The 17,051-nt window shown below is 43.0% G+C and overlaps 1 protein-coding gene across 1 annotated transcript in view; it reads right to left on the bottom strand.

Annotated features, from left to right (window-relative positions):
- trpc6a (transient receptor potential cation channel, subfamily C, member 6a) overlaps window positions 1-17,051 on the bottom strand; it is a 48,619-nt gene continuing 31,568 nt past the window's right edge. The window contains exons 2-14 of the mRNA XM_056285365.1: window positions 12,701-13,029; window positions 12,068-12,200; window positions 10,947-11,247; window positions 8,584-8,769; window positions 7,982-8,146; window positions 6,971-7,226; window positions 6,576-6,803; window positions 3,651-3,915; window positions 3,099-3,294; window positions 1,750-1,950; window positions 1,380-1,436; window positions 1,200-1,275; window positions 1-883 (exon numbers count right to left, since the gene is read on the bottom strand). Of these exons, the coding sequence (XP_056141340.1) occupies window positions 756-883; window positions 1,200-1,275; window positions 1,380-1,436; window positions 1,750-1,950; window positions 3,099-3,294; window positions 3,651-3,915; window positions 6,576-6,803; window positions 6,971-7,226; window positions 7,982-8,146; window positions 8,584-8,769; window positions 10,947-11,247; window positions 12,068-12,200; window positions 12,701-13,029 (2,521 nt within the window). The 3' untranslated portion in view covers window positions 1-755. The remainder of the gene's footprint in view (window positions 884-1,199; window positions 1,276-1,379; window positions 1,437-1,749; window positions 1,951-3,098; window positions 3,295-3,650; window positions 3,916-6,575; window positions 6,804-6,970; window positions 7,227-7,981; window positions 8,147-8,583; window positions 8,770-10,946; window positions 11,248-12,067; window positions 12,201-12,700; window positions 13,030-17,051) is intronic.

The raw sequence follows: 17,051 nt of genomic DNA on the forward strand, positions 1-17,051 counted from the left end.
GCTACGCTACCTGGATGCCCTCTGCTTCATTTTCTTGATATATATATTAGTGCAGTCTAGCTGCAGAGCTGCAGCATATTAGCAGATCCATTCACTACCCAATTTCCCCTTGGGGATGAATAAAGTATTTCTGATTCTGATTGCCAAAGCTAAAAGTCATCTTGCTACTCAAATGCAATAGCACATATTTTCCAAATACACAAGCTGTCCTGACGGCACTGATAGATTAAGACACCACGTGTAACTGAGAGGGAGCCCAGCGATTATGAACAAGCCTGTGAATACACAATTCAGTCACTTCTCATGGCCACAGACATGAGAATAATAAACATGAAATATATTAAAAAAAACACAAAACGTTAACATACAACCAATGAGCTGTACTCTAATACTACACTTTTTTAAACATTTGGCAGTTTTTTTTTATCATGCTCATATTTTAATCAGTATTGTTTTTTTTCTTAAGTTACAGAGGGGGATGGGAAACTTAGAAGTGACAATGCCTTGATGCCTCCTCGATAATGTAGGTGTTGAATCCCAGGAAAGTCGAATCGGTTTATCTGGAGACAAGGTTGTCCAGATGAACTGATTCAGCTTCCCTGAGGTTAGAAGTGAAGAGTTGTTGGGAGGTGTACAGGTTTGTGTGTGAACGACTCTTGAGGCGTTGGATAAACAACATCAGAGAACCCGGTATTTCTTCTGATAGGTAATGTCCTTTATTTTAAGGTGCACACTGGAGAAGGGTGGTCGCTCTACTATGAAGATAAATTCATCCCCCCTAGTCTCCTCAGCAGTCCCTCGAGTGTCTCGGCGTTTTGGGATTTTTCCTCCAGCAGTTCATAGCGCAGACTGGAGATGTCTTGCTTGATCTCCTTCAGCTCCCCTGGAGGAAGAGACACAAAGGCTGTAATAAGTACAAGTACAAATATTTGTTTGACAATGACAAATCCACTATTTGAAAAATGACATCCACAATGATAAATGATTTCTGGGCTGAGACAGGTAATGTGTGGAAAATAACATAATTGCTTAAAAAAAAGAAAAGGGGGTGTCATCTGAAGGCCTTTGCCTACTAAGCAGTTCAGTTTTTAGAACAAAGTAGAATTAACTGTGTTTTCTGTAGTATGTACACTTGCATTGTATGTGGGATGAAACCACACAAATACTTCCAAGTTAGTTTGGTCATATTGAACTCGTACCTTCGGTGATCTCGTCGCTCTCTTTGTCCGCCTGGGCTTTGATGATGTACCGCTTTATCAGTCGTTTCATGATTTTCTGCAACGTACCATTGTCAGCAGCTGAGTATTACATCAATCAGCCCGATAATGTGTACTGACAACCGTCTTGATGCACAAACAACCACATGTACATTAATTTACCTGATAGCGAGTAGGCGTCGAGGAACCACTGTATCCTGAATTTTTAACCTCACCAATCTAGAAAATAAGGCGATTTTAACCTCAGTGAATATACTTCAGGACCCGTTTGATATTGAAAAAGGCAAAACTATCAGCAGCATCCTGCAGGACCGTGTGGCGCAATGATATTACCACCGGGAGGTGCTCAAATCCTGTCTGCCACAACAATGGTACTGGCAAATTAAGATATTAAGAGAGGCCTCTTGATGTCTAAGTAATAGTGGTTGTCTTGACAGGACAACTGATACTTTATGAATTGAGTTGGAAGATATTCTGTTCATAGGTTGTGAACGCTATATGGGATATGTATATCGGTGCTGTTCAGTTGTACCTGGTTAAGTTGCGCTCCATCTATGCCATGGCCATGCCCCGCTACGTATTGCAGCAGCAGAGATTTGATGGCGGTAGACACTCCTAGAATAGCCTTAGGACTGGGAACCAGGTTGAAGGGCACAGGGAGCGTCCGGCCCTCCTCAAAGTAGGAGAACCACAGTTTGGCACGAGCAAACTTCCACTCAACATCAGCATCGTCCTACCGCAAGGAGGAAAAGATAACAACAGTTGAGAGATGAAGCAAAACCACAAATTTATTTCACACATTTTCACACACCGCGGTAGATGTACCATGCCTATCTATGGAGAGCTCCACTTCAGTATACACTTTTGTTCATTTTAATGTCTCTCCGAAATCTACACAAAGAGCTCCAGCCTTTAAAATGGAAAGTAAATTGAAAGACATATTAAAGGAAGGCATTAAAATTTTAATAATAAAACAACTTCTTTTTTTTGGTGGATTTTTCCCCGTTTTTCTCTCCAATTGTACCCAGCCAATTACCCCACTCTTCCGAGCCGTCCTGTTCGCTGATCCACCCCCTCCGCTGATCCGGGGAGGGTTGCAGACTACCACATGCTTCCTTTGATACATGTGGAGTCGCCAGCCGCTTCTTTTCACCTGAAAGTGAGGAGTTTCACCAGGGGGACATAGCTCATGGGAGGATCATGCTATTTCCCCCCAGTTCCCCCTCCCCCCCAAACAGGTGCCCCAATCGACCAGAGGAGGTGCTAGTGCAGTGACCAAGACACATACCCACAGACATAGCCAACTGTGTCTGTAGAGATGCCCGACCAAGCTAGAGGTATTCGAACCGCCGATCCCCGTGTTGGTAGGCAATGGAATAGCCCGCTAAGCTACCCGGACGCCAATAAAAACAACTTTCAAAAGATTTGCTTCACTTAGGCCGATACTCATAATCCATATCAGTGGTCTACTTTAATGGCGTTCGCGCTGGTATTTTCTCCCAAAATTGGTTTTATTTATACATTTCTTGCTAGCAAATCTCAAATCTGGTCGCTCAATATCTATTTGAATCCACCGGGAAACTGGTGGTTTATTACTTTTCACAGAAACTCTAGAAACTTATGATAAATGGCATAATTGTAGCAAATTAGCTCGAATGAATCAAGAGGATTTACGTTTTAAACCCAGTTTTTTTTCATTATTTTGATTTTATACCTTCACGTTAACCCCTAGACATTCCTTTCGGCTTTAGTTTTGCATATTTCTCAAAACACAGGGCAGAAAACGTCCAGGTTGAGTTGAGGGAATGTGTTTAAAGTGAATGCAGCACATTTGTCATCTTGACTATCTAACCCGGGTGGTTTGTAATCTGAGTGACGCACCTCAATCTCCTGGAAAGAACTGTTGATCATGGCAATGAGCATGTTGAGTAACACTATCACCATGGTGACGTTGTAAACTCCATAGAGGACGTAACCGATGTTCTCGATGAATTTGTGTCCGTTGTTGATCACGACAGACCTGACCTCTGACAGGCCAAATATAGCCCAGAACAGCGTCTTGAAGCTCTCCTCCAATCTGGCCAGTGGCACAGATGAGGACATGTCGGCAACATTAGGGGAGCAGAAAGGAGGAGAGGATAGAGAAAAAGTTATTTTTAAACTCAAATGGAAACAAGTCATCACTGTAATTGTGAGGCTTTTGTTGAGAGGGAGGCCACTGTGATGAAAATGCACGTTCAGGCGTACAGATAAATTCTGTGCTCGTGCATCATCATGAAATTCAAGTTTACAAAGTGTTACAATTCTGTACTTTGCTTCCATCTTGTGACTCTAGAAAATTAACAAAATGCTGAAAGTGTTTACTTGAGTGAATGTGCGTGGATGTGTGCACAGGTGTATAAGCATATTTGCGTGTGAACACACGTGTCTTACGTGGTGAAAGCATCGTTCTGTTTGGCTCCAAGGTAGTAGGAGTAGAGATTGAACATGCCAATCATGAAGGCCAGGAAGACCAAGATGAAGATGACCATAAACTTGAAGATGTCCTTGACCGTTCTGCCGAGGGAGATCTGCAGGGGACCGAAGCTCTCATTGGCTGGGAGGATGTAAGCAATCCGAGAGAAACTCAGCACCACTGCCACTGCATATAAGCCCTCAGATACAAGCTGAGGGTCCGACGGCAGCCAGTTGATGCGAGCTGCAGGACGAGAGCATGTATCAGTAGGAACTATTTTACCAATATGTCAGTAGAATTCTACATACGTATATATATATATATATATGTGTGTGTGTGAGTGTGTGTGTGTGTACTGTATTGTTATAGAATTCTACATACGTATATATATATATATATGTGTGTGTGTGAGTGTGTGTGTGTGTACTGTATTGTTATTTATATGTACTGTATATTACAATATAGTACACATACAGTGCTTCCTGATTTCCTCTATTTTTGCATATTTGTCGCACTGAATGGTTTCAGATCTTCATACAAAATATAAGAGAAGGCGAACCTAAGTAAACACAACATACAGTTTTTAAACTATCATTTCATTTATTGAAAGAAAACAGTTTTCCAGAATCCAGATCACCCATTTGAAAAAGTAATTGCCCCCCCCCAAACTTTAATAACTGGCTGTGCCACCTTTAGCAACAACAACTGCAACCAGACACTTCCTATAATTGGAGATCAGTCTTTCACATCGCTGTGGAGGAATTTTGGCCAACTCGTCTTTGCAGAATTGCTGCTATTCAGTGACATTGGAAGGTTTTTGAGCATGAACAGCTTGTGTAAGTTCCTGCCACAGCATCTCAATGGGGTTCAAGTCAGAACTTTGACTTTGGCCACTTGAAAACCTTACTTTTGTTTCTTTTGATCCATTCTGAGGTGGACGTACATTTGTGTTTTGGATCATTGTCCTGCTGCATACCCTAATTATTCTCCAGCTTCAGCTCATGGACTGATGACCGGACATTCTCCTTCAGAATGTTCTGGTAGAGAGCAGAGTTCATGGTTTCTTCATTGATGGTTGAGTCTTCCAGGCCCTGGGACAGCAAAGCATCCACACACCATCACACTACCACCAACATGTTTGACTGTTGGTATGATGTTCTTATTGTGAAATGCCGTGTTTGCTTTACGCCAGACATAACGGGACCCATGTCTTCCAAAAAATTCCACTTTTGGCTCGTCTGTCCATGGAACATTCTCCCGGAAGGGTTCGGGGTCATCAATGTGACTTTTTTGCAAATGTGAGATGAGCGCTAATGTTTCTCTTAGTTGGCAGTGGTTTGCACCTTGCAACTCTTCCATGAATTCAATTTTTTCCCCCAGTCTCTTTCTGATAGTCAAATCATGGATGATGACCTTGGCTGAGGCTAGAGAACCCTGCAGTTCTTTAGATGATTTCCTGTTTCTTTTTTTCTTTTTCTTTTTGTGACTTCCTGGATGAGTCATCGCTGCACCCTTGGAGGAATTTTGGTAGGCCAGCCACTCCTGGGAAGATTCACCACAGTGAAGTTTACTCCATTTTGGAGATAATGGCTCTCACTGTGGTTCGCTGGAGTCCCAGAGCCTTAAAAATGGCTTTTTGTAACCCCTTCCGGACTGACATATCTCAACAACTATTTTTCTCATCTCTTCCGGAATTTCTTTTGATGGCAGCATAGTGTGCTGCTTGTTGAGACCTTGTAGCCTGCTTCACAATGATGGTGAGGTTCTCTATAAGTCATGTTTAGATTCAACAGGCTGGCAGTAATCAAGCCTGGAGGTGTCTGCTCTAACTGAATCCAAATTTGGTTAATTGGTTGACTGAGTAACTAGGGGGGCAATAACTTTTCACACAGGGCCAGTTGGTGTTGGATACGTTTTTTTCCTTAAATGATTAAAATTATGGTGCCCTGGTGGCCGAATGGTGACAGCTCATGCCACATAGCCGCAATGTCCCTGGTTCAATTCTAGCCAGGGACCTTTGTAGAATGTCATACCCATCTCCCTCTCTCTCTCCTAATTACCCGTCCTCCGCTTCACTGTCTGCTACCCAATGAAAACAAAAAAAAATGCCAAAAGAATAAAATAAAATAATTATTTTAAAACCAAATTTTGTGTTTACTCAGGTTCTCTTCATCTTTCATTACAATTTCTATGAAGATCTCAAACAATTATGTGTGACAAATATGCAAAAATAGGGGAAATCAGGAAGGGGCACATACTTTTTCACAGCACTGTACATACTGTGTAGTGCAGTATATGTGTTAGTATAGTGCATATATTACAATATAATATAATATGTGTAATATACCCATGTACATGTTAATACCATTACATTTTAAAATAATGGAAATGTAAAGTTATATCTTGTGTATCCAATATACTTAGTCAGCCGATGAAAAGTGTTGCTTTAGTGTGCAGACTTCTCCATAGACCCTCTGCATAAATAGACTGAGCATGTTTTAATGAGTTTATTGTTCCCTTGATTGCATGTATTAGCAGCCTCATATGTAAACTATTGATTATACACAGACACGTTTAAAAACTAACTCTGAAAAACCCGAGACAGACGTGCCTACCGTGTATCAAGGCCTTAAAACCGGCGAAATGCTGCACTTTTTATCTATTACCGGTAGAATGGCAGAAATGGTACAATATGTAACTTAAATTGTCCAAATATTATATAGGCTTGTAATTCTGGAAATGTTAATATGGTGTTTCAGTTGAAGCAAATGTGTATGTGTGTGTGTGTGGGGGGGGGGGTATGTGTATATCCCTATCTGCCTATACCATCATGTTTGTGTGTGTATGTGTGTGTGTGTGTGTGTGCGTGCGCGCAAGTGCTTTTTTCTGTCTTGTGTACTCACCCAAAGTGAAGTAGTTTATCTCAGGGGGTAACGTCACATTGATGAGTGTGGTGTAGCGTGTGTGCACCAACGTTTGGGCTAACCGGGCTTGTTTTAAAGCAGAGAAGCGGCAACTGAAAGAAGCCAGGAAGATGGCCAACATGCCAAAGTCCAGAAAGTTCCATGGCTCTACCAGGTATTCTCCCGGCCCTTGACTCCAGATCTCCTTAACCTCTGCCCAGATCATACCTGCCAATGCATGGGGGGCTAAATCAGACCACATTCTGCTGAGAAAATCCCATGCCATATTTAAAATGCAGAGGAAGCGTTTGCCATTAGTTCCCATAATCGAAATTGTATTGTTTTTTTTTTAAAACTGGAATCCAATGAAGCAATGGTAAACATCACATTCTCACCTATAACCCAGGATATGATCAGGATCTCCATCCATGTGAATGGCGTCGTGGTCATTCGGTAGAGAAGCAGTGGGTCGGGCTCGGGACCAGAGCTCAGATGGTTTCTTGCAGGAAGCTCTAGATGGGTCATGTTGGGGAGCAGAGTGGTGCCCGCGAAGCGGTCGGCAGCATTTAGGACAAGGAGGCATAGAAAGATTGTGAAGGAGGAGGCATGCGCCACAAACTTCATGAAGGGGCTTCGCATCACTTTCCCCACCTGAGAGAGAGAGAGAGAGAGAGAGAGAGAGAGAGAGAGAGAGAGAGAGAGAGAGGTTGTGAAGTAAGGGAACATTGAGGAACAAAGTTGATTATGGATAACAAAAAGAAATGTGCAAATGTACCGTGCTAATTACTTGAATGTTTTTTCCCCTTTTTTTATTTCGCCACTTTTCTCCCCAATTGTATCCAGCCAATTACCCCACTCTTCCGAGCTGTCCCGGTCGCTGCTCCACCCCCTCTGCTGATCCAGGGAGGGCTGCAGACTACCACATGCCTCCTCCTCCGATACATGTGGAGTCGCCAGCCGCTTCTTTTCACCTTACAGTGAGGAGTTTCGCCAGGGGGACATAGCACGTGGGAGGATCATGCTATTCCCCCCAGTTCCCCCTCCCCCATCTGAACTGGTGCCCTGACCGACCAGAGGAGGCTCTAGTGCAGCGACCAGGACACACACTCACATCCAGTTTCCTACCCGCAGACACGGCCAATTGTGTCTGTTGGAATGCCCGACCAAGATGGAGGTAACATTGGGAAAGTTGGTTTTTAATGACAAAGTACAACAATAAACAGTAATAATAACAGTTATATAGCAGCAGCAGTAGAAGTACTCATATTATCATCGGTGTTTGTTGTTGTCGTCTTTTTTAGTCAGTATTTCTACAAAAAGTATGTCCTAATCCATGAATTCCTATCAGCTCCACCACCAGCACAGCGTCAATGGATGTGGGCTATGTAAGGGTAAGTAGCACCCACCCTGCTGCAAGGTGCCATCCAGTAAGCCAGAGCCAGTCCAGGAAGTCCAACAGCCACTGCAAATACCACCAGTACTTTGACAGCTGTAGTTTGTTGTCTGAGGCCTGGCAGACTCTCATACCAGATACTCAACAGCTGCTGCTGGCAGTTCGGATGCGCCACAAACTGCGGGCCAACAAGAAGCCGGAGGTATAAAAGGGGAGGATGGGAGGGAGGGATTAAAACAGAATGGTTGGAGGGAGAGAAATGGGGGGAGGGGCAGACAATGTTTATAGCTTCTGTGAATTGGGAACATAAACAGTTTTTGAGGCCCAAACTCTTATCTGATCGTTCCTTTGGACGAGGAATGGGCCGGTGAAACAGCAAGAGTAAGAAGCCTTCAGATGCAGGATAGCATACGCAGGAGAAACAAGGAAGCCATGTACTGAGACAAATGAGTTTGCCCTGGGCTGTCAGATGTAAATTTGCACTGTCCAAAACGCTTAAACTACAAATTCCCATATCGTCACTTGTTGATGTACATCTGTCATACGGATCCTTGTGTGATAATGCAAGCACAGCTTATCTCTGGATGTGATGTGCGTCGGTGAGCACATGCTGACCTTCTTGAGTTCATATTTGATGGCTAGTTTGAGACGTGTGAGTGAAGGGCGTCCTGGTAGATCGTAGCTCTCCTCCATGTCTGTTTCTCCGCTCATGATGGCCTCCACCTCCTCCGTGCTGCGACACAGATCCAGCAAGCCCACCACGTAGTCCTTACACTGGCTCGACAGACGACAGTAGTCATTCTGTGAACAGGGTAAGGAAAAACGGCATCACTGGCATCAGTAAGAGAAACTGCATAAAGTGTGTGTGTGTGTTTGTGTTTGGGTGGCTGGCTGGCTATTAGCGTCACTGAGGTCATTTTGGATTTTTAAAAAAAATCTATTTTCATCTTATTTTCCCCTTTATCCCTTGACAAAGGTGAGCCTCTTCTAAAACTCGTATATGTTTTCTCAGTGATGGTTTGTACTTCACTCAAACTGTGCATGTGATCTTTATATTGTTATTGTAAGGAGTGATTGCTTGTTGTTGTAAGGAGTGATTGATTAGGTTTGGGGCCCACCATGGCCGATGTTAGGAAGGTTCAAGTGTCGCCTAAACAGACCTGGGTTGAGTCCCAGAGATGGGGATTGGATTCCCACCAAAAAAGAACCCCGGATTTTGTTGCCCCAGAGGAAGCACGATCTCAAGACGTCTACCTACTGGAAACGTCTGCTTGGCCAGATGTTCTGGTTTTGCCTTTCTGTTTTTATTCATTTATCATCACCCACTTTTTATCTTTGCACTTCAGTTCAACGTGTCACGGCAGGAGCAGGAATTGAGGGCCCAAACACAGAACAGGTAACAGGTGAAACAAAAGGTTTACTGGTAGGCAATATGAGGGTATCAGGAACACACATGGCGAGAACATGGCAGAGACATGCTAACATGGTGGTGACACCATACAGACATGGAATGCTCTGACAACCAACGTACTAAACACACTGAATAATCAACAACAGCTTTGGGGCAAATGGGTACAAGGGGAAAACTGGACAGGATTCAGGACTGGGATGGTGTTGTCAGAGCAGGACAAGACATAAGACATGGAAACCGGGGCTGGAGTGGCCGGAAATGGGAGACACAATGTAAAGTGCAGTGCATTGCGTACGAGATGTGCTACATAAATGAAGTTTGATGGGCTGATTGAAACTCCACCAGTCACTCTCCAATAAAGCATGGAAGCTGAAATCAATTTCCAGAGACTAGAGTGTAAAGTATAGCTAATGTGATTGGCTGAGAGTCCAGTGCATCGAGTCTTCCTCGCCGTGTGACGAGCACATGTGACGTCATAGCATTCACACCAGCGATCTGGAGGGAGTTCTTTAACTGCATTCATGAAACCGGCGACGAGGCAATTCTGCTTAAAGAGGTCCTACACACTCAAACGTGCACTTAAACGTGTTTTTTGAGCTGTTAACTAAATAATATGACTGTATGCTGAGGAAACACAATCTACGTAATGACCTTTTTTTTTTAAAAATGTTAACACCCTCTAATCAGAGGTGGGTTACCCACCTCCCCAGTCCCGCCCTTGGGCGTGAGTCTGTGAAACCGTGTCATTTTATATATGTTGATCGAGACTCATCATTCACAGTTTGCACTATTTATTATTTATCGCTAACCCTGCATCTTTATTACATTTTCTACCAACCTTTTGAATTTTTCCCAACTTATAGTTAGTATAGTAGTTAAATTATTTCATCATTTTCAATTTTGGCGCAATGGCTCAGGACTTGTGCTCTTGGCGGCTGTAGAAGTACCACCGGACAACTGGGTGGTGCCACTTGCACCCCAGCCCGACCGACCCCATGACTTGCTCTTCTTGCAGATCTCCCCATCTATTCCCACCTCACACATCCACCACCCCCCGCCCCCGTGCTCATGGTGGCCAAACACCTAAGACGCTTGGTTGATTTTTCCTTTAATCTGTAACCCATCTGTATCTCAGCAATATGCACTGTCTATTTTCATCACTCCAAGAATCATTAGTTTATATCATGATGTATCTTCATAACTATATTTTTACCATGTATTTACTGTTCCTTTAAATCATACATGTTCAGACATGGTGGTGATTATTCCATCATAAAAGTGTCAAACACAGAATGCCAATAACGGTTGCATAGTGTGCCCCCCCATCCTTTTCTGTTTCTTTGCTTCAGGGTCATAAAACGTTTATGTGTTCAGTGTCAGCTATTACCAGCAGCCGCGTAGCATAGACAAGACAAGTAAACTTTTTGTATAATGATATCAGGCATGCATAGTTTACAGGTCAGGTTTATGTGCTTCATATTTTGCGTCCCAGCATTTTTCCTGTCGATAACTCAAATACATGTGCACCTCGCCTCTTGTGTTATAGGTTCTCAAAGGGAGCACAAACCTTAAACTCTTTCTCAATGTTGGCCAGCATAGCCAGTTCATTGCTGAGTTCCAGAGCAGCCAGCACCGGGTCCTCGTTGGACAAGGAAAGATAGGCAGGGCTGGCGAGGCCTCTGTAGGCATTGATCCTTGACCGTGAATGGCTAAAAGAGTCAAACTGCTGCTGGTAGTTACAGGAGTCGCAGCCGCAGAAGTAGTCGTGAGGGGGGTCAATGCGAGCTCCTTTACCCAGTAGAGTGTGCACTATCTCATATTCTTGGCAATGTGCGGCCAGGATGACTGGGGTCACATCGTGAGAGAACCTATGGTGGAGTCCACAGACACATAGTACACATAGTACACAAACAAAGCAGTAAAACATCATGAGGTTACGTGTATCCAAGAGAGTACATTCTCAGAAGCCCCCAACAGGAATATGTGAACAAGATTGGTAAGTGGTAAATGGACTGTATTTATATAGCGTTTTTCTAGTCTACCGTCCACTCAAAGCACTATACAACGTATGCCTCACATCCACCCACTCACCCACACATTCATACACTGATGGTGGAGGCTGCCATGCAACACGCCAACCTACACTTCAACACACTCTCTGGAGGAGCCGGGGATCGAACCAGCGACCTTCTTATTACTAGACAACCCGCGCTACCTCCTTAGCCATGCCGGCTCATAATGAAGAGATTTGATTTTTTTGGGGGGGGGGGTGATTTCACCGGGTCTCTGTAAATATATAAAGATTGGCAGTTTGGACTGATGCCTACTCACTTAAAAGCACACCGTATGTCTTTGTTAATGACACGAATGCATTTTTAACAAATAAATGCAGTGTATATTTGTATTAGCAAAATAGTAGTCAATGAAAAGGCCTTTGCAACTTTTCTGTCAGTGCAAAATTGCTAAACTCATAATTGCATTTTTCCTTTAAATAAATAAGTAAAATTGTCTATTGCCATGCAGGACAGCTGTGCCAAAACTTTAAATTTAGGATACAGTAATCCCACAATTAATAAATCAATAAATAAACAAAAGGGTGTTAGATCCAGACAGGACTAGTTAGTAACAGCCTGACAGAGAATCACAGTGGTCTATTCCAACAGGAAATAAATATTTATATTCTTCTACCGTGTGCCGTCCTCATCATAAGCATAGAAGTCATCCAGTATGTCTGCCTGGGCTGGACTTGCTGTCAGACGATGGGCATCTCTGAACGATGGGTGACTGAGGAGGGCCTCTGTGATACGGACATATCCCTTACCTGTGACACATAGACAAACACGGAGTAAAAGTGGAGTTTGGTGTTGGATCACCTTGACAGCCTGACTTGTGAATACCACTTAAAGGGGCATTCTGCCTTAATGCTATTTTGACTTCAACTCGATGGCACTTTAGGCCCTCGTCCGAAGGCTTTCTTTTGACCTTAAGTCAATAGTTGGATATTTAGCTGCATTCAGATGTTTGTTTTCTTTTGGAATCTTAAAAATTCCATGCAGTCTTCTGGGCAAATATAACTCTATCAATAACTTCAACATTAAGTCATATATATGTCTCAAAAATTATTCCAAATCTGCACAATTTCATTGAGCATCAATAGACAAAGATTTTACACTCACAAACTGTCAGATATCAGCTACCAGCTCTATCAACCTTCTGATGTCATTCTGTGCCCTTGGCACAGAGGATATGTACGTACTAAAACGTGCATGTGCACACACGCACACACACACACACACGCACACACGCACACACTCATCTTACTGATGGCTAATAGGAGGGCGTCACCCACTCTTGCCAAATCCGCCCTCCCCAGCAACAGCTCTGTCACCTCCAGATGCTCATTAGCCACAGCCAGCTGCAGTGCGTTCTGGCCCATGTAGTCCACGGCGTTGACGTTTAAATCGGGCATATGAAGCAGCATGCGCCGCACCTCTGGAATGTTTCCATATTCGGCGGCTTCCAGGAAGCGCTGCTCGGCCTCTGACAGGCTGCTTGAGGGAGTGGAGAATATGTAACATGGGCTGCGGAGGGCCTGACGGCGCTTGACGGCGGTCAAACGTGCCATGAGTTGCCTCTCAGAACTGCTGTGGCTGTCACAAAAAAAAACAAAATAAAGAAATGATGTGAATTTATGCATGACTCTTATAAAATGTTCATAAAACCATCTTATCATATGATTTTCCTGTGTCTTGATGCATGCTCAACAAGGAAATCACAGGAAGTTGAATCAGTTCATCTGGACACAACGTTCATTGGGGGAAACGTTACATCACTCATCTAAGGTGGTCTGAGCTATGTTTTCCTAGTTGTGGTTCGCCTTGTTTCCTTGTGTAATAATGCTTGTATAGCCTTAACCCTGTAATACATACATCTTCTTTTTTTTACAGAACAAACTGGGCTATCAGACTATGCATGCCGCAGTGATGTCACATGACTGAATAAATAGTATATAATCATAAAGACAAGAAAAAGACAGAAAAAAAACAAATGGACATTGAATCCCACGTTAACTTTATTCAGATCACTGAAAACAACAATGAGCAAGATTTTTGATTTTGGAAATAGTTCTCCCAAGTCTCGGCAGGGGGAAAAAAATGAAGAATAAAAATTCTAGCCAACACATATCAAAAACTGTTTACAATTGTTCATGAGAAGTCCTTCCATTTTTCCATCGTTTTTATTCAAAATGGAAGCTGTACAGGGACATCCGGGTTGCGTAGCAGTCTATTCCGTTGCCTACCAACACGGGGATTGCCAGTTCCAATCTCCGTTACCTCCAGCTTAGTCGGGCTTCCCTACAGACACATTTGTCCGTGTCTGCGGGTGGGAAGCCGGATATGTGGGTATGTGTCCTGGTCGCTGCACTAGCGCCTCCTCTGGTCAATCAGGTCGCCTGTTGGGGGGGGGGGCTGAGGGGAATAGCGTGATCCTCCCACACGCTTCCTGGTGAAACTCCTCACTGTCTCATGAAAAGCAGCCAGAAGGCATGTGGTAGTCTGCAGCCCTCCCTGGATTGGCAGAGGGGGTGGAGCAGCGACCGGGACAACTCGGAAGATTGGGGTAATTGGACAGGTACAATTGAGGAGAAAATGGGGAGGGGGGGGATTAAAAAAAGTTAGCTGTACCATGCCTGAAAGCAGAGATGCTAGGCTCTTCATCCTGTTGATAATTATCAATAAATAATATTAGATCATATACATCAGACCAGTAAGTGTTTTTGTATGTTACATCTCACACACTATATATGTTGTTGGCTTCATCAGAACGCGACCTTCAGCGTGCACTGGGGCGGTTTAAAGCTGCGTGTGAAGGGGCTGGGATGGGAGTCAGCACCTCCAAGTCTGAGGCCATGGTTCTCTACCGGAAATTGGTGGATTGCTCCCTCTGGGTTGGGGATGAGTTGTTGCCTCAAGTGAAGGAGTTCAAGTATCTCAGGGTCTTGTTCACGAGTGAGGGTAGGATGGAGCGGGAGATTGACAGGTGGATTGGTGCAGCATCAGCAGTAATGCGGACGTTGTACCGGAACGTTGTGGTGAAGAGGGAGCTGAGCCAGAAGGCAAAGCTCTCAATTACCAGTCAATCTTCGTTCCAATCCTCACCTATAGTCATGAGCTTTGGGTCGTGACCGAAAGGGTGAGATCGCGGATAAAAGCGGCTGAAATTAGTTTCCCCCGTAGGGTGTCGGGGCTCAACATTAGAGATAGGGTGAGGAGCTCGGACATCCGGAGGGAGCTCCGAGTAGAGCCGCTGCTCCTTCGCATCGAAAGGAGCCAGTTGAGGTGGTTCGGGCATCTGATTAGGATGCCTCCTGGGCACCTTCCTTTGGAGGTTTACCGGGCATGGCCAACTGGGAGGAGACCCCGGGGTAGACCCAGAACTCACTAGAGGGACTACATGTCCAGTCTGGCCTGGGAATACCTTGGCATCCCCTAGGAGGAGCTGGAGGGTGTTGCTGGGGAGAGGGACGTCTGGAGTACCCTACTTAGCTTGCTGCCACCACGACCCGACCCCGGAGAAGCGGCTGATGATGAACACACTATATGAGAACGATGGCTGAGATTGCTTGATACTTTTCCCACAGCCCCCCACACAGAAACGTGTAGTGTAGGCCTACATGGAACCCCATCCCCCACAGTGAATTTGTGGAGTACAGTCTACCTGGAGACAATGGCTAAAGCCCAACCTCCCACACTGTGTGAAACAGGTGACCACAATGAACAAAGGACCACCAAATGTACAAATGAGTAAAAAAGTGCCCACTTGCATATTATATTCTCATTTCTATTTCACATATACTGATAGTAAATATAGCCCACTCCCTTTGAAGCCAATATTAAAAATAGACTTGGTCTTTTTTAATCTGTTTGAGAATTTTAGATGTTGTCTAACCATAAGATTTTTAATTATATATATTCCCAAATACTTAACGGAATATTTTACTGGGATATTTCCAATTACAGAATCGTTACAGTCATGCAGAGACAACATTTCACATTTGGCCACATTGGGCTTTGGAAACTGGTTAACTAAATTAATAGAGTTACTCAAGTGGTTCTTGTCCTTTAAAACAAAGTAGTGTCATCTGCCAGTTGGGAGATTTTTAACTCTCTACCAAAAATCGAAATTCCTTCCAAACTTCTATGATTCACGATATTAATTGATAATAATTCAGTAACTAAAACAAATGAGTAAGGAGCAATAGGGCAGCCTTACTGGACCCCTCTGTTAATCTGGAATCTTTTAGAGGTATTAAAATTAATTATAATAGAACTATTAATATCTTTGTAAAATATATTGACAATGTCAACAAAGTTATTTCCAAAACCAAATGCCTTGAGGGACTGTAAAGGAAATTTGTGTTCAATTGTGTCAAAGGCCTTATAGAAGTCTAAGAACAAAATAAGTGCTGTAGAATTTACTGCATCTGCATAATCCAACAAATCTAGTATGAGTCTTATGTTACAGTTAGTATGCCGTTTTTTCATAAATCCAGTTTGAGTTTCGGCTATAATAGAGTCTAGCCCTCTCTTTAACCTGTTCGCATACACTAATGCCAAAATCTTATAAACAATTGTTAAAAGATCGATGGGACGCCAATTTTCGATTGATAAGGGGTCTTTATCGGGTTTGGGGATAAGCGATATAATGCCTTGCTTCATTGTAGCCACCATCTCTCCCTGACTGATGCATTCTTGGTACATAACAGTGGGTTTTGAATACGTTCCCAAAAGTGAGCATACAATTCGACGAATAACCCGCCGATTCCTGGAGACTTTCCTTTTTTCACTGAAAATAACGCATTTTTAATTTCATTAGCTGATAGGTCAGAATCGCAAATAGCTTTACATTCTTCATCAATTGAGGGGATATAAGTAAGGTTTTTTTCCAGGAAACTCGCACAGTGTTTAGCATTAACGTTGCATTTATATAGTTTTCCATAAAACTCAATGACAAAATTAGAAATTACCTTTGGATCTTCAGAAGGAGCTCCATCAATATTGAAGGCAGTTAATGACTTCTTTTTAAAATTTCTTATTTCAAAAGCAAAAAAATAATTTGTGTTCCTTTCCCCCTCCTCTAGCCATTTGGCTCTAGATCTGACAAACACTCCTTTTGCCATGTCCAGATAAATTTGATCTAGCTGTAGTTGGATGTCCCTTTAAATCAAGTTCTTCTTCAAATGATTTTTTTCTTTTGTCAGCAGAAGGTCAAGTTTGTGCATCAAGTCAGTTTCTTGTATACCTTTTTCTTTTTTTTAGGTCTTTTACTTCTTTTAATAGCTACATATCTGACTTTATATTTAAAGAATTCACATTTTTTTCTTATAGCTATTATTAGGCCATCATTGAGGATTTCCTCTGCAAGTTCTTTAGTAGTGTCGTTGAATGAAACATCTTATAGAAGAGAATTGTTGAATTTCCAATATCCTCGCATACTAGAAGTTTCCTCCTTAGCATCTAACTTCCAAGATTATTTGCTTATGGTCTGATAATGGGGCATACAAATGATTAACTTCTTTCACAAATTGAAGGGTAGAAGAGGAGATTAGAAATAGATCAATTCTTGATTTTAAAGTTAGTCTTCTATTACACCAGGTGAATTCTTTTGTACT

Source organism: Lampris incognitus, chromosome 8 (genome assembly GCF_029633865.1).
Source record: "Lampris incognitus isolate fLamInc1 chromosome 8, fLamInc1.hap2, whole genome shotgun sequence".
NCBI lineage: Eukaryota > Metazoa > Chordata > Actinopteri > Lampriformes > Lampridae > Lampris > Lampris incognitus.